Here is a 24,597-nt window from a genome sequence, read left to right as displayed (position 1 = left end):
GTCTCACTACCAGGTCGAGGCAGACTTATCACCGCTGTTCAATAGTATAGACGGCGCAAAAACATGGCGGGTTTGTGAAAGGTTGTGTAAACTTTTAGTTTAAAGTTACGAAAAATGAAGGTTAAAGTCCTCTCAAGGAATCCAGCAGACTACATTAGAGAAAGGAGGACCGATATTCATAAGATCCATCGCAACTTTGACCCTTCGTTGCATCCCTTCGAAGCACCGCGCGAATATACACGGGCACTGAATGCTATCAAACTCGAACGGGTGTTCGCCAAACCGTTTGTCGGTTCGTTAGGTGGACACACAGACGGTGTGAATTGCATTTCTAGACATCCAAGGAATCTATCTGTGTTGCTGTCTGGGTCTTGTGATGGAGAGGTAGGTATTTATTGCATTTCTGTAGCTATGGGACTGGCTCGCGGGAGTGATCAATTCTGAACACGTGTTCAACATTTCCTTGTAAAAATAAGTTCTGAGAATTCGGTGTTAGATCAGGATAACAACTTCAAATTGATAAGTTTGAGTATTCTCATAGCCTTTTTGCTGGATAATGTATGGATAATTTAGGGAGAAGTTTCATGTTGATCACTTCAGGGAGTTAAAGGGTTAATAGACCAATTTCGATATATTTCAACGTGAGAGACTGGTAGCGAAACTTGAACACCCAAGCGAGACTCCGGGGAACAAAATTCATTCGAATGGAGCTTTAGTTGCTCACATCTTCGAGCAGAAACTGCTTTCTTGGGTTATTATTGTTTTTCTAGTGTAAATTTGTAGTTTCTTCGAGTTGAAAGTAAATCTAAGTAATCATCGTTGTCATAGCCACGTCAGAAAAAAAAGGTGAGATCAGTCTACAATACTTTCAGCGTCAAAAGGAAGAGGGATACAAACATCCTCGGAAGGAAAGTGTAAAAGAAAGGCCCAGTTGGTTGAGCTTGCGTTTAATGCTCATTCAATGAAGCTCCCGAAAGTGACTGAAGGGGAAAGTTAAAATGAAAATCATATCATGGCTGAATTACTTGCCACAGACGAGGGTGTTTTGCCAGACCCTGCATCCATATTGAAATCGAACTGGATTTGGAACCTCTCGATATTTCCAGAAGTCACCTTCCCAGATATGTGCAACTATCTCCTCCCTCCTGCACTCTTCCAGGTCAGTTATCAAGTAGTCTATTTCATCAGCTAATAATTTGGATATATCAACAAAGTCGAAATGGTAAATTGGCCGCCGTAACGATTACAAAAGCTGACGTTTCGAGCGTTAGCCCTTCGTCAGGCTCCGATGAGGCGCTAACGCTCGAAACGTCAGCTTTTGTAATCGTTACGGTGGCCAATTTACCATTTCAACTTTGTTGATATATCCAAATTATACCTTTCGGAAGCGTAGTATCAGAACCGTTCAAGTTACTTTTCGGTGTTGCTTGTTCCTGGCTGCAAAAGTACGAGTGATCATGGTTTACTGAAATCGCATCAGCACTAAAATCCACGCAAGTCTCCTTGGAGTCCTCATGGAGCTTTCTGGGACAAACTTTCTTGGCTTGTGGTTGTTCATCACACTGTGCCTTCCTATCGGCAAGACATTTCGAACGTGAACTCACAGTATTAGTAGATTTCGTTGGATCAAAGATAGTCGGATAGCAGTCTGAACGTACACTTTTTCTACCAGAAATTGAAATCTCGATGTCGCTTCCTTAAAATGCAAGGAACAGATTCGTGGATCGCCCAGTGCCTTGAATTTTTTATCTGCTCGCTTACAGAAAACTTCCCACTTCTTACGCTCATTGGGCCTTGTAGGAAAACAAAAATAACTGAGATCCGATCTTTTCTTACTCCTATTGCGTCAAAGCGCAACAGCATAATACTTTACCATGCTACACGCGAAGATGAACAGCAATGGACCAAAAAAAAAAACGGAGAATATACCCTATTTATCAATCGCACATGGCTATCCTTGCACTGTTTGCAGTGGTGTGTTTGTTTTCATTATTCGCACCGTATTCCCTGGACCCTCGCTTTGGTGTTGGAGTTTCGTCACTAGTCTGTCACGTCGAAATATATTGAAATTGGTCTATTAAACAACCTAACCCTGATTAAGTACGAAATTCTCAGTAATCAGATCTTGGTAGCATATCCCTTTCTCTCTAAAGATCTTATATATTTATTTAGTAATAGCCCATTTCTGAATTACCCTTGGCCTCATTTTCAAAACGAGTCCTGGTGCTCATCCTTTCATATGATAATAAGTTTTCATTCACATGCAAATTAAACTCATTTTTACAAGAATGATTGAGCACCAGGCCTCGTTTTGAAAAAGAGGCCAAGGGTAATTCGCAAATGGGCTATTCTCTCTACAGTCTGTTATAGAATTCTTATCATGGAAGTTGGAGAAATTTGGTATTGGATCAACTGATAATCCCTTAAAGGCTGATAGTTTCGAAAGAAACTGTTTGGGGCTGCGTCAGTGGGAGTAACAAAATAATTTGGATATATCAACAAAGTTGAAATGGTAAATTGGCCACGGTAACGATTACAAAAGCTGACGTTTCGAGCATTAGCCCTTCGTCGGAGCGAATAGAGGAATTGTGGGTTGTGTGTGCTTTTAAAGGCAGAAAATGGAGCTACGCTATTGGTGGGAACATGGCAATGAGAAAAACACAAATAAATTAGTGGAATGAAAAGCGTTCATTGATCCCTGTGGGATTTAGACTGCTGGTTTGAAAGATGAGCTTTTGTTCAAGAGTTTTACGGCTATCTGTGCTACCTTAATTTAAGGAAAGACCGCAGATTGCCATATGTTGCTTAGAATGATTAGGTAAATTAAAGTGTCTAGCGACTGGTTTCGATGTGTCCTTGTCATTCTTTTCCACGTCTCGAAGGTGTTCTCGGAATCGGTCACTTAGTCTTCTGCCTGTTTCGCCGATGTATATCTTTTTGCAATAAGTGCAAGTTATGCAGTAGATTACATTGGCGGAGGTGCAGGTGAAGTGATCGGTGATCTTAATGGATCGTTTAGGTCCCGATATTTTATCAGTGTTGTGAATGAAAGGACACGTTTTGCATGGTGCACTAGCGCATTTAAAAGTGCCTGGTTGGTCATTAGTCTGAAAAGAACTTCTGACCAAAAAATTGCCTACATTTTTGTCGCATTTGAATGAAACGAGCAGAGGCTGTGAAAAGATAGTGCTTGTATCTGGATCGTTTTGAAGTAATTTAAAGTTATTAAGAATGATGGATTTAACTGAGTGGTTGTGAGGGTGAAACATGAGAGTGAATGGAATGCGGTCGGAATCTTCCTTATGCGACGTTTGTAGTGCTATATGATAATCCCTTAGTTGATTTTTCTTCTTTCTTCTCATCCCTCATCTGCTTGATATTGTCTTGATATTGTCAGGAATCTTCTGATTGCTTCTAACACAGGAGATTTTCCCTATAATATTCATGTTAAAATGACCTACAAACTCAAATCACTTCCCAATTTAATGTCCGTGCCACAAGGATTGTTACAACTGCTAGATCTCTCTTTTCAACTTGCACATGGTTTTAAAATCCTAACCTTATATCATGCGGTGACAACTTATCACTAAGCAGCTAGAACAAAGGAACAAAGTTCACTTTCAATAATTATAATAATAATAATAATTTAATATTTATATTGCGCAAATTAACATGTGGATATGATCAAATGCACATCACAACACTTTTCGGGGGACTTTGGCCAGACTGCATCAGCAGTTTACAAACAATCGAAGGAAACTTATTTGAAGATGCCCCCTCCCCCCAATTCCCAGTAAACAGGCCAGACCACATCACAGTAATCTCGTGAGTGGGTTCTTTAACGTCCCCTGCCAAACCAAATTAACTAATTAATAGATGCAGGAGATGGGACTGTCTGTCACAGTGTGACAGTCCTGCAGTCCATTTTTCCAACAATATTGTGCGGAGAAATCTGTCCTCATCACTCCTGGTAATTGAAGGGTTTAACACCAAACTCTCATTTACTATATCTTGGTAGATTGCTTAACTCTTTATAATAAAGGGGGTAAGTTTCTAAAGAAACTGTGGTGCTATGTCGGTGGGGGTATCAAGGTAATTTGGTAATATCAAGTTCATAATATTAATGATAGCATAAAAGGTGTGCATTTGCCAAGACTCACCTGAGACACCCCTCCCTTCGTTTTGATAGTCTCCCTTACCATACCCATGCAATCTGAAGGCATGTATGTATGTACATACGCTCAGTCAGTCACGTGACAACCAAATGAAAAGAGGCTGACCATATTCCATGGGTATGGGGTTCTGCCCCATGTGCGTGTGGGAGCCCTGCGAAAAAGCTGATGTTGCAAGCATTAGCCCTTTGTCAGAGCGAAGGATATGAATGGCTAACGCTTGAAACATCAGCTTTTTAACTCTTTACGGTGGCCAATTTACAATTTTAACTTAGTTGATATTACCAAATTGCTTAACTCTTTACACCCTAATATCAGCAGGCATATTCTCCATACTGTAAGGTGCTGAAAAGGAGAATTAGTTTAACAATCAGGCTCTGGTTGTTCAAAGAGCGGATAGCGCTATCCAACGGATAAATCGCTATCCAGGGGATAAGTGTTACCAAAACGTACTGCGCTATCCACCGGTTAAAGATTTATCCAGTGGATAGCATTATCCATCCTTCGAACAACCAGGGCCAAGAGCTTAATTGGTGGTTATTTTTTTTATTCTTGTGACTTGAATGTGTGATTCAGGGGTGATATTGTTAGGAGAAATTAACTGCTAGTCACATAAAGCCTTAACAGCATACTTTTAGTTAGTTTTACCAATCAAATTGGCCATAAAGAGAAATATCAATAACTTACCCTGACTTGTTAAAGTATCTGCAAGATTTAAATTCTCAACTACTTACAGGCAATCATTGAAGAGTTCCATATGAACTCCTTTCACTGAAACTTCCACATCGTTACATCTTGCCCAGTTGGAAAGGTCACCCTCAAGGGCTAAAGGCAGGGCTCGACACTAACTTTTCAACTTACTAGCCAAGTGGCTAGTGACATCTTAGATCTTGCGACAATTTCAGTTTATTTACTAACCAAACTGGCTAGTGGAAATAAAAAACCACTGGCCAAAATTAAATTTCTACTAGTCTGTGGCTAGTGGGCTACGGTAAGTGTTGAGCCCTGTAAAGGGTTAATTTGACCATACATTTGTATAAACTTTCCGATCATTGGGTGTTAATTTTCAATTGTTATTTATAGAACATTGATTGATGTGTGATACTTGTGACATTCTAGATTCGCTTGTGGAGTTTGCCGCGACGAGAGTGCCTGAAGACGTTAACAGCACACACTGGTTTTGTGCGTGGCTTGTGTACCTCTCCTTCTGGAGACACTTTTTTCTCAGTAAGTTTTATACCTGTATGTATGTATGTATCCTTTATTTGTTTGAGCAGGTTGATTTATGGCAGCTATTTGCTGATGTGGACCTGCTATCTTCCCACCCATGCCACCCCAGGGGAGGACATCCACCGCACAGTAATCTCGTGTGTGGGAAATTAACGTCTCCTACCTCAACCCTGCAGGAGACGGGACCTCCGTTTATTCGTCCTTATCCGAGAAGACTAGAATATCTAACCATTTCTCAATGTTATAGAAAGGTAGCAAATTCTTCTCAATTATTTTAAGACCTTGAGTGTTGGTCCGGCCGGGGCTCGAACCCTCGACCTCCCGCACAACAGTCCAGCGCACTATCCATTGGGCTAACCGGCCGGCTGTACTTAGTTTTACAGTTTTTTTGTTAGGGTAGCTTGAGGCCTACCCTTAGCATGCTCAACTCTGAAAAGAGAGCACTGTGGTACTTACCATTGACATAAACATTCTATGGCTGAACTGGGCTTTACAGAAGAGGGAAAGAGGTTATAAAAACATGGAAAGAAGAGTATTTCTTGAACCAATGTCTTTCGAATAATTTTTTGAATGACTCCCAAAAGAATGGCATGAATCAACTAATTTTCCATGCAGAATTATCAGGTGCTTTTTTGTTTGGTTGTTTGTTTGTGTAAATGATAAGTAACCCCTGGATTTGAGCTCTGTCTGAGTCACAGTGTTGTGTTTTAGGGTAGGACACTTTTTTTTCTCACCGTGCCTCTCTCTAACCAGTGTTATAATTGGTTACAAGTGAAGTGTCTGGTCAGTTTGTGACATTTTCTAATTCACCTGTAATGAACCAGCATTCTATCACACAATACACCTATCTACCACAGAAACTGTTTAGGGTCAGGTAGCTAATTATAAAAAAACCCCAAAAGTAAGCTTTTTTTACCCACACAACAGGTAGGGGATGACAAAGTTATAAAACAGTGGAGCATGGAACAAAGTTTTGATATCAGCTTAGAGAGTTCACAGACTCCACTCAACACCATCATTGGCAAGGTATTATGTAGAGAAATGTTTCAAAAAAAGTTCTGAAGGTTCTGTTGAAGAATGACCAAAAACTGAATGTTTTTTTTTTTACCCAAAATATACAAACAAAGGCTTCCTACACCCTAATATCAGTGTGCATATTCTCCATACTGTTCTCTAGACATTTGCTAAGGTGCGTACAAGGAAATTTTGTTTGATGAACAAGGGCTTGTTTAGTTGGTGATCATTTTCTTTATTCTCCTGACCTGAATGCTTGATTCAGGGGTTATGTTGTGGAGAGAAATTAGATATTAGTCACTCTTTGGGGTCAAAAGGTAACAACAACAACAACGACAACAATGTTTATTCTTTGATCTTCTTACATAAAATAACAGTGGGATAGTTTGCCCCGAAAGCTAATTGTGGCGGGGCAAGACAAGTACCTGAATAACATAAATCGTCTAGTATCTTAGGAATGGTTTTCAAAGAAGGGTACAAGAATTTTTGGATATTTATCTGCAGACATAATCTGTTCCCAGAAGTGAATATTTTCCTGAGGGGAAGGCTTGAGGAAACTGTGAACTTTAGCAGTGTAAATAATTTAGCATATTTTCAGCCAAATGGAGGTTATTGGGTGTGTTATCCTTCAAACACTCATTGGAACGCGGTAGACAAAATGTTTTTTGACAGCTTACAATTTGAAAGGGACATCGACTATAGCTTTGTACAACTTTCTGTTCAAACAAAAAAGAGAAAAAATAAAGAAAAATCTGAAAACTTGCCATAGACAGAGATAGATTCCAAGACTTTCGACTTGAGCGAAGAAGCTCTATCCATTGCGGCAAGTTTGCAGAGGGTATAGTGTATGTGATAATGGGAATTTTCTTTCAGCTAGTAGACCATACGGATAAAACGCCACTTGTCTTAGCCAAAAGTTTTAAGTACAAAGTCAGTTCAGGGGACTCAACATCTCAGCCGTCATAGTTAATTTTCGGAGTTCAACGACTCATAGCCACTTTGATTCTTGTTATTGACATCGTAGCATCTCTTGTATAGAATCTCTACCATGGTATTGATCACAACTGGAATAGCGATGACTTTGCGACATGTGGAGAGCAAGTTGACATTTGGAATGAGAACAGGGCTGATCCTATTCGGAGCTTCAATTGGGGCGTGGACACCATTCATAGCATTAAGTTCAACCCCATTGAGGTTTGACTTTGTATTTTAACTCGATTTGTTACAAGAATAACTTTGATAAATTTCACAATTTCCTTTAAAGTGTCACACATAATCAATATGTTATAAACTTAAGCCTTTGTACCTTTGTACCTGGATTAAATTCAGAAAAAAAAACCTGGACACATCCCTCCCCATCACGCTCAACTCGAATCATAATTAGTTCGAATTTTAAGTGTGCCTTGATTGAGCGCTGCATCTTGAGTTGCTAACATAAGTAACCCGGGATTCCTTTGGTTTTACTTTGCTCTGTGGTTGGTTCAAAAAATTCGTATCATCCTCTCAACCAATCAGATGCAAAGACTGAAAACAGTTGCGTGCTGGTCGTCCGTGTTTTCCCGCGTTCGTTTTCACTTTGACTTCTCATTGGCTAATGATAAAATAAAGCTTTGTTTTGATTGGTCGCTGTGATTACCTTGGTTTTGGTTTTTCGACACCCAGTGGTTTTTCCTGATTTGTATTCAATGCCAAAAAGGCAGAAAAAAAAAACCTTGAAACAACTGACACCCGCCTCCTCTGACTCAAAGACTTCAGAGAGAAAAGTAAACGAGAATATTGGTTAAAAACTCACGCGTTTATTTCGTACCCAGACCCACCTTCTCGCTAGCACCGCCTCCGATCGTAGTATCATCCTTTACGACATGCGGGGTTCCGCTCCACTGCGTAAGGTTGTCATGGAAATGAGAAGCAACACAGTGGCCTGGAACCCACTCGAAGCGTTTGTCTTCACCGCAGCCAATGAGGATTCAAATCTGTACACGTACGACATACGCCGGTTCAAAGAGCCAATTAACGTGCACATGGATCACGTGTCTGCCGTCCTCGACGTAGATTACTCGCCCACAGGACAAGAGTTTGTGAGCGGCAGTTATGATAAGACAATAAGGATTTTTGAGCGGGATTCTGGACGAAGCAGGTAAGAATCTGTGTCCTCCTTTTTTTTTTTTTACTCATCCGCTTCGCTTTACTCACTGAATACCTGTGAGGTCGGGGATTTCTTAATTTTGCACATCCGATTTTTGGATAGGTCTTCAATTTAGCAGATTTTTCGGTCACTAGAATAAAGGGCGTTGACCCCGCACCAGAGCGAATGACCAAGGGCCTATGCTCGATAATCAGCTCTCTAATGGCTGAGCTTTGATTTGCTCAAACAGGGAGGTGTACCATACCAGCCGAATGCAGCGGGTATCGTGTGTGAGGTTCAGCGGGGATTCCACTTATGTTCTTTCTGGAAGTGACGAGACAAATATCAGGTGAATCAAATGCGAATTATGACGTCATTCCCCTCATATGGCATGACAGTGTGACCCCTGTGACATCATTCCCTTAGAGTTGCGTGATATTTCAAAACTTTTGGAGATAATGCCCATCCCGCAAGCTGATCGGTTGAAGCCTGCAAGTTCATTGGTTTCCAAAGGAAACGCTCGTGTTAGAATTGAGAAGTTTTTGCGGTGCAAAATCAGCACGTATAATAAGCTCAAAACGTATACAAAATATGAACACGGCGTTCGTGGTGGACCCACACTAAAAGAGGTCGACCGTTTTCGGAGCGGATCGGTCCACGTTCCTTAGAGAGATCTCTTTCTGGGCGAATATTTAAGAGTGAACCTTTCATCGAGAAACATGCTAAATCAACTGAGCTATCTAATGTTAATAGAGAGAAGAGGAAACGCAAATTTCATGGTGTATGTACACGTGATCGTGAACCAAGCAGAATAGACAAATACAGGCACAAAAAAACACAAAGCCAACAGAAAGCCCGTGTGAACGCAGATATGCGTCTAGTTTAACATATTCATGTATCAATTAGAGCTATTTTCAACTGAATATCGAAAGCGATCTTTTCGCTCTGTGATTAGTCTAGAGAACTCGCACCATCATCTCAACCAATCAGATGCAAAGCTTTTTCCCGCGCTTTAAGCAGACTGCCTGTTTTTCTTTTGAGTTCTCATTGGTTAATGATGATTTTAACCTTTGTTTTTATTGGTATTTGCCGGTGTGATTACTTTGATTTTTGTGAACTCAATCAATATTGGTACTGACCAGTACTTTTCTTTCCTTATAGAATATGGAAAGCCAATTCTTCTCAGAAGTTGGGAGCGGTAAGAAAGCGAGTTATTCGCTCAGTATTTTTGTTCCCTTTGACGTTCAGTTGTTTTTCTTTCCGTGCTAAGCCAGCTGCATTTTCTCCTGTATTTTAGCTTGCACCTCGAGAAAAAGCAGCTTTCAATTACAATGCAAAGTTAAAGGAGAGGTTTAAACATCATCCTCAGCTGAAGAGAATTAAAAGGTAGGCGAAATTTGAAACATACGAAAAAGTATGTGTGATTAGCAATCAAGAGCTTCTTTAGTTGGCGATCATTTCCTACATTCTTGTCACCTAAGTCTGTGATACGAGGATGACATTGTAAGAAGAATTTAGATGTAGTTCAACTCCTATTGGCGGTTTAGGCTTTAACCCCTACTGTCACCTCTATTACTTGAAATATCGGCAGGATTCCCTTTCATTAACAACTTGTCTGTCTTGGTTTTATTTAAGACATCGCCATGTTCCCAAAGCGGTATTTAAGGCAGCCAAGGAGAAGAAGATCATGATGGCTTCTGTAAAGAGGAAGTATGTATCTATTAAACACGAAGGCGCGCTATAAAAGGAGCCTTAGCTCTCACTGGACTATTTGTCAATGAACTGTCGTGTGATGTAGAACTCTTAGAGTCAAGCCAGCTTGAGCTACAGCTACTCCAAAACAGTGAACAGCGGGCACATTCCTCAAAATTGTTTTATGTATTCATCACAATACAAAAATGTTTGAGATTTGTATTTCCTTTCTCCAATGGAAACTGTCTTTATTTGTGGCGGTAAATTTGAGATCGAAGTAGGTGGTTCGCACGTTACCTCATGCCACCATGCTGGTGAAAGTAAACAATAGATATCACATTATCTCCTTTTGTTCGTCTACCAGCATTTAAATTTGACCCGCACACGGTGAGTGACAAATGAGCCTGGGTCTTCCCAGGGAAGACTTCCTTATATAGCGCGCCTTCGTGTTTAAAGTCATTTTGATGTGTTACATCAGCACAGCGGTCAAACGTCAGGCATGCGCGAGGGGATCAACTCTGGCCGGCCGTGCGTCAATTTCCCGCGCAAAATTTCAAAGGGAAACAAAGAGAAAAGCCTCTGTCTTGCAAAATAAGAGAAATTTTTATCAAAATCTGTAAAAGGAAACAAAATTAGGGAAAAGGGGGGAAAACTCGGGACTCGAACACAAAGCTTATTTAAGAACGGGTGTCTTTGCCAAAAAAGTTAAACGCTTTTAAAACACCTAGACATATTGGCTTTTGTGGTTGTTTGTAACTCCTGCGAGACAATTTGGTTCTGACAGCCTGTTTCAAACCTTTATGAATGGAGTTTTTATTTATTGATATGCAATATTCTTTCTTTTAAAGGGAGGAGAACAGACGTCTTCATAGTAAGCCAGGAAGCGTGCCTCGTGTGGCGGAAAGAAAGAAACATGCTGTTGCCGTTGTTGAATGAGAAAGGTGCGCCTATTACTAATCACAAGCACGATACTATGCATGTGACTGGATATACTCGGTGGATCCTTGGCCATGCGATTGCAACTGAGTACGTTGAAGTACATCATCGTAATCACTTATGATCTGTGACATGCAACTGAAATTTCGCTTTGTAGATAAAAATTGAAAAGTTTTCTGGCTTTCTCTTTTGCGAGAATTTTCGGAGTTATTAGCGACGATTGTCGGAACAAAATCGCGGACGAAGATTTGCCGACTGGTGAAGGAGGAACATTGGATGTTACGCCAGCATATACTGTTTATTTTGCATGAGAATTTGCAGAGTTATGAGCGATGATTGTCGAAAAAACTTGTGGGCGAAAATTTGCCGATATGTGACAGAAGAGCATCATAAATTACTTCGGCGTATGTTGTTTTAAGAATTTACAGAGAGATTGTTTAATTCTGGGATCAGTTTAAGGCGCCTTTTCTCGAGAACTTGCGCAACGACAAACAATCAGGTCCAGAGAGTCACTCCAATAAATATGTTCTAAAAGTTTAACATTTGAGAATCTTAATCTTAAGTTTATCTGACTTATTTTGCGAACTAAGTGCCATTTCATGAAAATAAACATTACTATCTATTTGTAAGGCATTGTAGCGCATATTGCGGGCTAAAAATGAAGATTTTGGCGGACTAAATTGTACTTTAGCACGCTCGCACACACGCGTGACTGTGCAGACTGTTTTGTTGTCGTCTTTTCGATTTGTAGTTTTTCAATGACCTCCAAAGTGCTAATAGGGTTTATGTTCTCAGGCATAAAACTGTTTTAGGCCCTTCTCAAAGTCATTTTAACCCTCGCCTGCCGGCTCGGGTTAAGATAACTCTAAGTTGGGCCCAAAACATATTTATGCTTGCGAACATTAACTCTGCTGTCTTATTTATATCTACCAAAAAAGAAGCTTTAGCTAACGCTGAAATGTGTTTAAGAATAGATTGAAGTATTTTTGTTCGCTTGTAATATTAAAATATCATTTAGTAATGATAATGATATCATTAGAATAAAAAATCGTGATCATTATGTTTGCATTAGTGTTCGGTGTATGGTTGTAAGTTTACAGGCTTGCGTGTCATCGACTTGAAAAATAATTATGGAGAAACATTCTCACCATTGATACTAGATACTTCTAAGAGGTGGCCATCAATAAAATTTGTAATATAAATGATAAAGACATCATGAACGATTACTATTTTCAATGCGCCTTTTTATGAGTGTTTTCAGATCTATTAGTCCGAGATATCGGAAATTAAAGTAAACTTTTAGGTGATTTGAATCATGTTCTCGACAAGATTTGCAAACTAATGTTGCTATTTTTCGTGATCAGTAAAAGAAATTGAATGAGAAAACAATTTTAGTTAAAAGAGCCGCCTCTGAAAGAGTTATATTCCAGGAGATTTTCTGTCGTAATTCATCAAATTACGATTTCCTGAAGCTGTTATTTCCCAAGTTCGCCTTTTATTGTATTCACGCAAAGGAAAAACCTGATTGAAACATCAAACCAAAACTTTGAACGAATCAAATTAGGCAAAATCACCTGTCTGACTTTAAAAGTAGAATAAGACATACAAATATGTTGGGTTTGCTCTGCAATTTTGATGTTCTGCCATTGAATATCTGTTTTACACTCGTGCTCGAGTTTCAAAGCTCTGCTCTCCTTTCCTCCGTATCTTTCCTAGTTTATAGGCTGTTTCAATATGAATACTTGTAATTGACGTGTTATGGTAGCTTCTTTATAATTGTAAAAATACTTTGCTTGCTTGCATTTTTTTTGTTATATATATATATATATAACTGCATATATATATATATATATGTATATATATATATATATATGTATATATATACTGCTCTTGGCGTCATGTCACGAACGTTTGAGAAACATGGAACTCTCCAGCTGCGTTGAATTTTCAAGTCTCGTGAATCTTACGAACATTTTCAATATTGTTTGTCTGTCTTGAGTTATCTACTGTATTTGCTAAGAACGCGTTTATCAATCCTTCCAAAATTTTCAGGTTAAAGGGGTATTCGGTTTCTCGATCCTTGGAAATTTCCGCAACTTTTACTTAAAAATAGAATGGCTTTCTTTTGCTGTCTGAATTATTGAGGTCGTTCTCATCGCATGTTTGATGAAAAATATGTCTTTTTCGGTTCATATTTCGGCTTATCATATTCGTTACAAAATAATTTCGGCTATGCGGCTTTTCCCTCATTTAAAATGAAATTAATTGAAAGATTTCGTAAGGACACCGTCTATTTTTGTATAAATATAACGAGAGCACAAGGAATTCTAGTTATTTTTAAACGCGACGTGCTATTTTTTCCTTCCTTTTCTTTTTTTTTTTCTTATTTCAAAGTCAGAGCCGAGGGGGTTGTCCAAGCTTCAATTCTGTTCTATTCAAATCAGTTTTAATATCGGCAACAGTGATCTTAAAGCGTCTATACTTTAGTCTAAATCGCTTCAGTACAGCCAGACTGCGCGCAATTCGACTACTCAAGCGCTTACACAGAGCGGCTTTGCGCGAAAGATCTGTAAATTATTAGAACCAATCTTCGGAAAACCACTTAAGTTTGCAGCGACTTTTTTTCCCGAATTCTTTAATTCTCTGCGCCTTGCATGCAGTATCACTGACATGGAATTAACACGAATATTTCGTTTCATTTCATTCGTGTTCGCGGTACCCTTTTTGCATTGCCGTAAGAGGTTTGCAGCTGTTTTTTTGTCTTTTTATTCCCTGACTAGAACGAGTGCCATTTGTAAACACGCTCCACCTTCCAGTTAGTTATTTTATGGCCCTTAATGGGCTTTCTCTAGTGGTTGGCTGAATCGTTTATTTACCATCGACTTGAAGTGTTGTCAAAATTGATTTGTGTGTATGACAGCGCGGAATGATAAACCATTCTGCAAGCTACTCGGAAATTATGAAGCATTCTTCCGACATCAACGGCACAAAGACCGACTGAAAATCGACGGAATCCTTTCATTTTGTAGAGTGTTGGGATTTTCGCCAAGAATTTTCTGCTCGGCCGTACAGAGTTCGTGACATTATCAAAGCATCTTTAGCTGGGTGGATTTCAACTTTTGCGAGAACAATTTTACATTTCCGTAATTTAAAATCGAAATTCCTTGAGAAAGAGTTTATTTGATTGCCTAAGAGAAAAATTTTCTTCGCTTTTGAGGAAAATTTGGAAAACCTTCAAGGTGTGGGTAATTTCCACGCACGGGGGACGACTTGTTTTGGCAATTTAAATACGGATTCATTTAAATATTTAGAAGAGGTAGCAAAGTGCATCTTACACGTATCTAGTTCCTGCCTCGTTCTTGCGGGACTTTCTTAGTCAACATGGGGGTTTCACTGGCGCTTGTTGTGGTAGTGTTTTGTTTACAAGCTCATTCTGCAGCTGGTCGTTGGAGAAGATTCAAAGAAGGGAAATTCATCGTCGGAGGGCTTTTTCCCATAACCGAAGGCCCAGAGTGCACGAAAGTGCGGAGCGAAGGATTAATGCTCGCCGAAGCGTTTGTCTATACCATAAACAATGATTCGCTTTACAGCGATGCAGTTCTCGGATATGATATCAGAGACAGTTGTTCGAGCCCCGTGGTGTCTGTGAAAGAGGTTCAAGATTTTTTGAGAAATGAAAATGACGAACAATCATTTGTAAACTGTTCAATGAAAAATGCAAGCAAACAATGTGGAGTGCTCGCATTCGTGGGCCCAGATTTGTCTGGCAACGCTGTTGTTACGAGTGGCATACTGAGCGCTTATGGGGTACCTCAGGTAAGAAAACTTTCCCGTACGTGACATTTTCCTTTCAGATTGATATGTCAACTTGCCTCTGGCTCGATTCTAAACTTTCTTCGTTTTAAAAAAGCGAAGTGTAAAATCAACTTTTCAAATGAAAACCCATCCCGAATCACATTTTTAGCCCTAGGGAGCATCTGTGGAGGTCGGCACGTTTTCATTTGCCGATAAATTTAAATTGTATAGGAATATCTTTAGACAATGATGACTTCTCTACAAGGAGAAAATAAAAAGTAGAGCATTTATGGAAATAGGTCCGCGTTATGTGATCTTTCGCTCGAGGGCAGAGCATCCAAACCTCAGGTTAGTTTTGTAATCCTTCATCAGATAACATTGTACAAAATGTTGCCTTAAATTGCGTTCATCTGACGAAAACCAAGCTCTGGAAAAAGAGGAAATAAAGTGAAAACTTCTGTTTTTTTTTGTCTTGGATTGTATGACATACGCGAAAAGTCTTCCGGCGTATATTTCAGATTATCATAGAATCAGTTTTTGATGAAATTTCTGTGCTTATGAAATTTTTGTTTTCATCCTATGGTAGTTTCTACAGATAGCCTTCTGAGAATGTAGACTTAATATATAATTTTTGGACGTTATAGATGAATTTTCACAATACAAGCACATTCATAGGTTGCTTTGGAGATTTTTGTTCAGACAACTCCTGCGTAAACTCAGAATGATTTCGCAATCCACTTGTTGGCGTTTTTCTTTTTTTTTCGATTTAGTAGATTTGGAGGTAGCTCGAAAAAACTCGTTTAATCTTTCAATCGAATGAAAACGTCCCACTTTTTGTCCTGCAAATAAGGCAACGAAAAATTCCTTTATGTTTCTAAGATCGGCGGCAACTTTGTTTTTACGCTGCAAACGTATCTCCACTTTTCGTACGTGAGAAGAATTATTCGCATTTTTTAGGTAATGTTTTTGTTCTATATGAAGACGGATGCATTAATTTAGCGATTATTTGTACTAAATTGATCTTATCGGTTTACTCTTATTAACATGTTTTACTATCTCGTAAATGCATAGCCAATTAACGCCATCGCGTTCTTTAATCAAAATACAGTTTTCTTTGACACAGATTTAAATGTGGTGCCGAAAATTCTTTATTCAAACATTTGTTTGTCCGCTTTTTGCGGAATTCACAATGAAACTGACAGGTAGTCTTGATAAACAGACACCATGTCCCCGAGTTTGATAAATTACCGGGTATCGTGTCGACATTTTCCAAAAGATTATGATTTTTTCTGTTATCAAGTTATGCTGTCCACATTGTCTGTTAACAACAAAATCAATGGTGACACGCTTTTTCCGCCTTGAGTTCATTAACCGCTTCCCGAAACGATCCTAAACTGAAGGATGTGAAAAATTTCCCGTGGAGACGCCTCGCTGCCGTTATTCTTATATATTTGTATTTATATATTTCTTTTTTTTGTCATGAACACAAGACTGTTAAATATATTTTAAGAATATCATTCCATCTTCAAGGAGTCGCGATTGTAAAGTCGTGTACATTTCATCTTCGTGTTCGTTCTGCGCATTTTTGTGAAACGTTGTGTGTCAGTTTTGGTTAAAAATTTTAAATTTGTTTGATGTTTCTTTTGTTTGAATCCACTTTAATCCTCAAATTTTAAATGCGTTTTTTCGCTGCTGCTAAATGGTGTTGAAGTAGTTGACAATTGCATCTTTTTGAAAGCAGCGGGGAGACCACTTCAATGTAGTTATTGTGATGTGAAAATGGTTGGGGAGATTTCTTTCAAGGGCTTATCTAAAATGCTCCTATTTTTTTTTACAAGCCAACGAGGAATCACGACTCAACATTGACAGAAATCTATGTTGGATGGAGAACGTTTTTGCAAATTAGCACTTTTCTTTTAATGTAGTGGGTTCTTTCAAATAGGCACCAGATCTTAAATAGAACTGCCGATAAAAACAAAAACATCATTTGTGAACTTTTAAAGTGCTCTCAAGGGATATGCGATATCCCCCGTCGAGTTGGAATGCGTGATTCCGCCTTTGGTCTTTTTATTTTCGTGGATTGAAGCATTGAAATATCTTTTTCGAGTGTGAGGGTAGGGAAAAAGTTGCATGATTCAACCAAGTGCACAAAGCTACGCACGAGAAGATTTTTAGCTATATTTAAGTGGGATTTATCCTCTTAAAAGAATTATTCTTTGCAGACGCATGTAAGGTGGATAAAAGGCTGCTATAAATGAATTCACTAGAAAATTATTAAGAAATATGTCATCATCTCTTCTGTATGGCGAAGTTACGAGGACACTTTCTTTTTTCAACGGTTTAAAAATACTCTCACCCAGGGCGAATATTGAACAGCGGTAAAAATTGGACAACAACGACATCAGTATATTCTATATACAAGGCTCAAAGATTAGGAAAAAAAATTATTAAAATGTTTAAACCAAACGTTTTCGGCTGTTTGCCAACCCTGATGATTGATTGTTTGTAAACCCTGATGATGGCAAACAGCCGAAAACGTTTGGTTTAAACATCTTAATAATTTTTTTTTCCTAATCTTTTAGCCTTGATACAGAATATCTTTTTTAAGCGAACATTATGGACAACGACATCAGTGATTCAGTGAAATTTTCTTCGACCGGCAATAGAGAATGTTATGTAATACTGTAACGCTCCAACTTTCTCGGAGAGGGGAGGCTGGGGTGGGGGAAGGCGCGCGAAAAGATTTTTTTTTGTCCCATGCTGCTGTTGAACACATAACATCTATCGTTCTAGAACTCTTACGCATTGTAACACAGCCAGGGCTAAGGCTGTGCAACACACCTAGTTTGTCTCTGAGAAAGACTAAGATTCAAAGCGCTCCACTGATAAACTTTAGCGTTAACTCAATCGATAGTTGGAGTAGGAGCCCTGCCCGGTTTTAACTCTTAATCGAAATATGTATTTGTTTTCGTAATTTTCCAATTTCGCGGTTTATTTTATTTTTTTTTTAAAGTATGAATGGTTTGTTCAGCTATTACGACTTATCTCTCGCAAGTACCAGCTCTAAAGCCTAGAATACACCGTTCAGTTTTCGAAGCGAGGGTTTCCTTGCGCAATACGATAATTACTCATCGCATTAGTGAGAACAATTCAAAATAGATTGAACATAGAAGCGAGATCTCTTCAACTGTCTGAGTTTGTGGCGCCATAGAATCCGGTCGCTTGGCTTTTATCTCTCTACGGTTTGCTTTAGTCCGTTGGTTTCCGTTTTTAAGTAAAGCGAAACCACATAGGAAGTCCAAAGGTTTGCTCGTAAAAAGCCTGGACATAACGGGATTGGGGTGGGGGAAAGACGGGGGTTGGGGGGTAGTCCCCAATGTCAGACGTGCAATTTATGTGCTGTCTCAAAAGGGTCTGGTCTGTACAAAATTTGGTATGGAACAGGGGAGTTATGGTCTGAAATCTTGTGTCAGTGTTTTTTTTCTTTAAACAAGGGAACCACAATAGCATATACACGTATTCTAAATAAATGGTAGAGAGACAGGTGTAACCAAAATGTATCACTCGAGCTGAATTTTGATAGGGATTTCTATCAATTTTTGACTTGAACAGGTTAAAAAACAGCAATGACTTTTAAGCCAGATCTGAGAACGTGTGTGGGAAATGGCATGTTTGGGCAGAAATAGGGTCAGGATTTTAAGATCCGGGAGGCACATCCCTGCAAAGAATCCTAAGGAGTCGTAACCCCACCCTCCTACCCACCGGGTTTTTTTAGTCAAGTAACGGCTTCTCTTTGACTGTAGATTACTCATGTTACAAACCAGAAAAGATGAAGATCTGTTTATTAATCGCAAGCGTTTTTCCTTCAAGATCATTCTAATTCAGTCATGCAGTTCATCAAAATGCTTTTTATTATGGCTACAAAAGCCATCAAAACATATGTTCTTTTTTTATTGCGGAAACAAGTTGTCAGCAGCTTCCAGACATAATGAGTCGGATGTTATGAAAGCAGTTTATTTGTTATGGCTTCTTTCAGCGAGATTTCAAGGGTTCATCAAATCCTATAAACATCGTAGCGTTTACTGCTCTTTATCTTCGACCAAACCCTCAAGAACTGATGTCTCTAATTGAGCACTTTGAAGAACCCTGCTGGTTTGATGCAAACACCATTGAGACTCAGAAGAAAAGGCCGGAAAGAGTTACTTCTAGTTCGCTAAACAGGCATTGTTTTTATAAAATGCTCACTTAAATTCAGTCCCATGAATTCCAGAGGTGTATGTGCCGCTCCAACGGGCGTAGTTTTGGTTTCGTGTATATACTTCGGCCATAATGGCTTCGAATAGGTATAGTTTTCAAGAGTGTTTATAAAAGTCTTTATCTTTTGAACTCCAAATGAATTAAAGGAGACAAAATAAAAAAAATATTTCATTCCAGCTGAATTTTTGAGCGATCTGTACCAATGCTTAGCTTGAGCAGGTGAAAATATGCGACGTATTTTAGCGGCAAGTTCTGAAAACGTGTGTGGAAAATTAATGTCTTAGAAAAGTTTTATCCTCCCCTCCCCTCCACCCTAAGGGTTGCACAGACGTCTGGCGGCTTCTCTTTGGCCATAGGTTTGTCTAGTCACGAAATTATTATTATTTTTTTTTTTCATTTTAAGTTCATTTTAAATTAGTTGTACAGTTCATCAAAATGCTTCGTCACTGTGTTTCTGTTTTCAAATCACTGTTCTTGCTTTATTACGGAAACAAGTCATTAGAAGCTTCTAGAAAGAGTCGATCAGATGTTATAAACAGTAGTTTATTTTCTTGTCTTTTAGTGAACATTCAAAAAGCCAATGAATGCGCTTTAATTTTCATTTCCGACCAAACCTTTGAAAATTTACTACTTGAAGTGAGCATTTATGAAATTGAAAACTTGCCAGTTTGTTTCGAAAGCTCTGGAAACCCCCCCCCCCCCCCCCAAAAATAAAAAAAAGGTCTCAAATAATTTCTTTCGACTCTCAAAGGAGACATTGTTCACACGAATTCCAGAAAAACTTTCCCTCATTTTTATTCCCCATAGCGTTGGACGAAGAACTTTGAGCTGCTGAGTTGAAAATTGATATTCTGGTATAATGTTGAATGTAATTGTTTTGATCAGCAAACTATTTCTATGTAGGATTTTGCAATCAACGAATAGTGCTGGAAGTTTAAGTCGATAAGTTCGATATGAGAGCAGGCGATGTTCGGGAAATGAGCCAGACTCAAAAAAAGTCCGTGGAGTTCGGGCATAAGTTATTAAAACATGTGAACGAGTTAAAAATCAATGTTTCTAATTGTTGTCTTTGCTTTGAGCATTTTTGTAGAAGTTTTCAAGGTAATTTCAATTAAATTATTTTAGCGGGAGAAAGGGGTTTCCAACTTTGGAATGATTAAGTCAACACAGCTTTGTCAATTTTAGACATCAGATGGCTGTATTTGCAAGTGCCACGTGTGCCGTGAATTCCAAAACTAGCATTTGACTTAGGGAGTTTTCTTTGACAAGAGCCATGTATATATTAACGCACGGATGTCTTTCTGTCCATGATTTATTTTTTTCTTCAGTCGTTGTCTGATATAAACAACTTTTTGTCCTTAGTTTGTGTTCTGCTGTTTGTGTTCTGCTACGCATGCTGGTCATCTACTCCGCTAAAGATACTCAGTGGGTGATTATTGTCGCTCTTGGTTGAAAAACATGAAATATTTTTGTGTTCTTCCTTTTAGGAATGCTGTGGAAAATGACTCCTACAGTAGGCTTTAAATCGGGTGGAGGGTTCAAACGCAAGATTTCAGGTCGAGATGATAGTTTTGTGTTTTTGAACACCGTTGAAAGGGAACCCAATCACGATACGGGAAAGCCGTCCATCAAATCTTCCCATTGTGCATTTCGATCTTATTCCCACCGAAACTTGGTGGGCGGAGTGAAACCTACAGCGTAACCTCATTCCCAGGGCGCTTTTCCCTACAAGAGGGAAGAACCCTTGGAATGAGGTTGTCTGCAGCGTTATTAGAGTCCAAAGAGAAACCGAATCGTTAAAAAATTGGCTTTCAGTGTTTTAAGAATTCGACTACAGAAGCCGCTGTTTGGAACGCAGTAACTTGTTCTCAAACACGTTGGACATTCCAAAAATGATTGAGACAAATTACTGCTCCATACAGTGTAAAAAGTTATCTTCTAAGTTAAGAATGCCTTTCTACGTAGCATGTTATTGTTAAAAAAAAAACTGCAGAGAATTTGAAAAGAGAAGCAAAATTGGGTAACGTCACAGGTAAGTGGCCAGGTTGCCAGGCCAGATTCAAGATGACGGCTTCTGTTGTCGAGTTTTGTTCACAATTGAAGGCTATTCTCAAGTAGTTAGTTTACTCTTTCAAATTTCAATACGCTGCATGAAGTAAACTTGTTTAATTTACGTAGTTCCTGGAGTATATATCTTTACGGGGATAAAATTACATGTAGCTCATTAAGATCTTACTTGCTCTCAATATGTCGCTTCGTCCTTCAGTTGGTAGTGGCACCTGATAGCTCTAGCCCCTTCACAAGCTGATTTATATTTATCTGAGAAGATAAATACCTATGATCCACTCTTAAGACTTAATTAAGTGCTACTACAGTTTGAAGATCACCCAAAACGATTAAAGCTTGCAGATTTTAGTTACACTAGAGTTGAACTTCCTCCTGTACTTCTTGCTTTACCTTGCCACGGAGCTTATGAGAGGTAAATTTAAGAGAAATAATCACGCACTGTTAAAATTTTAAATCGACTTGTTTTTTATTATTATCTTCGCAGATCAGCTATGGAGTTTCCAGCTCACTTCTCAACGACAAGTCAATTTTCAGAACGTTTTTCCACACGCGTCCTTCTGATAAACAAGTTGCAGCAGTGTTGACGAGTCTTATAACTTATTTCGGATGGTCTTGTGTAAATATCATAAGTTCTAGAGAAAGTTTCCATCGCAGAATAATGGGAAACCTGAAACGGGACCTTAAAAAACGCGACATCTGCGTTCCCTTTCATGAAGCAGTCGGTAATGGTGAATTTTCGCGTATCGTGATGGCAATCAAAGATCGCAGAAGTATTTCTGTAAACGTAGTTTTGGGGAGCGAGGATTTTATTTCGAAGATTTTCCACGAAGCACGGGCAAACAATTTGACAAAAAGAGTGTGGATTATAACTGACACGTTAGACGAGCGATCCCGATTGGTGGAAGGCTACTATGACGTAATGGACGGGATGCTCACCGTGTCTGTGCCCCAAGAAGGCTTGGGCGGATTTAAAGATGTTGTCAGCATATTGGTGAAAAATGTATCAGAAATGTATTGCACTTGGCTCGAAAAAGATAGCCGCTGGTCCGCTGTCTGTGGTAATCGTAGCAGTGAGCAATCCATCGGCTTGCAGGGAGTGTCATTGGGCAAAAGTGCTTACGTCATGAAAGCAGTTCTCGCGGTTACGCAGTCAGTGAAGAAAGTTACCCAGTGTACTATAAATAGCGAGCAGAGCAGTTTTGACTGCTTGCGGGGAAATTTTACTCTGCAGTATGCGCGGCAACTTGTTTTGAAGAACCTAGAAAATAATAAGTTTAGAAATAATCAAAATATCAGTATATCCTTTGTCTCTAACCGAGAGTTGAATAAAGAATTTGTTGTCATGAATGTGCAAGCCATCTGCAATCAAACCTTAACGACCACCCAAGTAGGAAAATGGACCAGGGAGCAGAGACTGGTAATGAATGAGACTGACATTCGTTGGCCTGGTAACGAATACAGAATCCCTTATTCTGGATGCCGTGAGCGCTGTCCACTAGGCACTTATACCGAATATGGTTTGGAGAAATGTCGGTGGAACTGCCACATGTGTCCTGAGGGGACCTTTAATGATAACCACACCGCGACCCTTTGTAAAGTTTGCCCGAAGCACCAAATGGCAAATGAGCTTCAGAGTTGCTGTGTAGACAAACCATTCTCAGTATTAAACTTCGGAGAAATACTGATAGTTTTTCTACTGTCCGCGTGTGGACTGGGAGAGATTCTTACACTGTTCGTGCTGGGAGTTCTAGTGAGATATCAGGACACCCCTGTTGTCAAGGCAACGAATTTAACTTTTACAGTCTTGTCCTTAATGGTGCTTATTCTTTGGTTCCTGAACCCTGTTTTGTACATTGGGAAGCCATCTGACGTTATTTGCAAAGCGAGAACCGTTTCTTTTGCAGTTTTGTACACCACTATCACTGCTGTTCTATTGACCAAGACGAACCGTTTGATTAAGATTTTTTCGGCTCTCAAGCAGCATTGTTTTCTTAGCAACTGCTGGTACGGCTTCTTGACATGCGCACTGATTCTCGTGCAGATTGGTTTGAGCGTGTTCCACCTTCTGGTTTTCCCGCCAAGAGTTACGTACGATTACAGCGTCGCAGACGCTTTAGTTTTGTCATGTGACCACAATTTGGCCATTGATTTGGCTTCGTTAGGTTATGACACATTTCTTGCGACAATTTGCTCGTATTTAGCTCACAAATCGCGTAATCTGCCCAGAGCTTATAACGAATTCAAATGGATCTGCCTCAGCATGTTTACAACCTTTTTGTCGTGGACCGCTATTTTGATTTGCCGTCACGCGCTGATTCCTGGAAGGGAAAGCGACGTCTGTACAATAATAGCGCTAATTTTGGGAGCATATTCAATGCTTTTCCTGCTGTTTCTACCCAAAGTTCGTGTTATTTTTTTTCGACCGGAGAAGAACACGAAACAAGCTGCGATAGAGAGCACTAGGCGTTACTCCATCGATCAGGCTTCTGGGATTGATCTGTCGCCGATTCAGGGCACGACCTTGAGAAGGAACACCTCGCCAGCGTGTCTAGCGTTTCAGTTTATGAACGGATCGACAAACAAATTACCAGTAGTAAAACAATACCTGGGACCGAGGCGCTCTCAAGGGTCAATTATTGCGACCATAAAGGAGTTACCTGAAGAGAGGAAATCAAGCGTCTGAAGTTCTTTTTCGTTGTATCAGCAAGTTTCGGATAGAAGGAGGAATTGTGGAATGAGTTTTTTGGGTGTGCGTGTCCTGGTAGGAGCGAAGAAAGGGACGGGGGGGTGGCGCGGCGTGAAACAGTTTCATTCCTATCTTATTGCAGGATTAAGAGCCGTTTTATGGTTTTTAAAGGGTAAAAAATTAATCTTACTTATTTTAGGTTTTTACATTTTCTTACCCAAATTACATTAGAATATAAAATGGTTTTGCAGCTTGCTTCTCATTTTTGACAAACTTCTCTTGAATGTCTCTTAAATTATTATATTTAATTCTATAAAATAACTGAGATAGTGCGAGGTCTCTGATTGGTCAAAAGCCTATTGTTTATTGCACTGGTAAACCCATTAAAAAAAAAAAAGATTTGTAAATTCCAATTCTCCGGCTTGTGATCATTATTTACAAACTTTTCTCGTGTCTTCCTACATCCTGCGTGGGTTATTGCCCTGGTAAACCCGTAGAAAGTGCGTTCTATGGCATGTAACTGTTATACATAACTGTTATGAATAAACTTGTCTTCTCACGGAGCTTTCATACAATCCCATTTAGTTTTCATACACATTGAAATGCAGCAGTAATGAGTTGTG

At 39.3% G+C, this 24,597-nt stretch overlaps 2 protein-coding genes across 6 annotated transcripts; both read left to right on the top strand.

Moving 5' to 3' along the window:
- Positions 1-37: 37 nt before the first annotated feature.
- LOC111346854 (DDB1- and CUL4-associated factor 13) lies at positions 38-21,831 on the top strand. Of its 5 annotated transcripts, XR_015996863.1 has the most exons (12): positions 38-384; positions 5,292-5,399; positions 6,330-6,428; positions 7,455-7,610; positions 8,228-8,553; positions 8,792-8,890; positions 9,703-9,739; positions 9,839-9,927; positions 10,177-10,251; positions 11,082-11,174; positions 20,709-20,777; positions 21,773-21,831. XR_015996863.1 is itself a non-coding variant. In XM_088749732.1 (11 exons), the coding sequence occupies exons 1-10, from the start codon at positions 115-117 to the stop codon at positions 11,167-11,169; spliced, it is 1,347 nt and encodes a 448-aa protein (XP_088605858.1). In that variant the 5' UTR covers positions 38-114; the 3' UTR covers positions 11,170-11,174; positions 21,773-21,831. The 5 variants fall into 5 exon arrangements, 4 of the variants coding, with proteins under 4 accessions (XP_088605858.1, XP_088605857.1, XP_022809854.1 ...); XM_088749732.1 differs by lacking the exon at positions 20,709-20,777; XM_088749731.1 differs by lacking the exons at positions 20,709-20,777; positions 21,773-21,831 and adding an exon at positions 11,366-12,229.
- LOC111346050 (extracellular calcium-sensing receptor) lies at positions 13,976-24,537 on the top strand. The gene is made up of 2 exons (XM_022953343.2): positions 13,976-14,985; positions 21,773-24,537. The coding sequence occupies exons 1-2, from the start codon at positions 14,551-14,553 to the stop codon at positions 23,969-23,971; spliced, it is 2,634 nt and encodes an 877-aa protein (XP_022809078.2). The 5' UTR covers positions 13,976-14,550; the 3' UTR covers positions 23,972-24,537.
- The last annotated feature ends 60 nt before the right edge of the window (positions 24,538-24,597 follow it).

The sequence above is a fragment of the Stylophora pistillata genome, chromosome 2, assembly GCF_964205215.1.
Source record: "Stylophora pistillata chromosome 2, jaStyPist1.2, whole genome shotgun sequence".
NCBI classification, from domain to species: domain Eukaryota; kingdom Metazoa; phylum Cnidaria; class Anthozoa; order Scleractinia; family Pocilloporidae; genus Stylophora; species Stylophora pistillata.
Note: the sequence above shows the minus strand (reverse complement) of the source record. Positions and strands in the feature narration are given on the sequence as shown.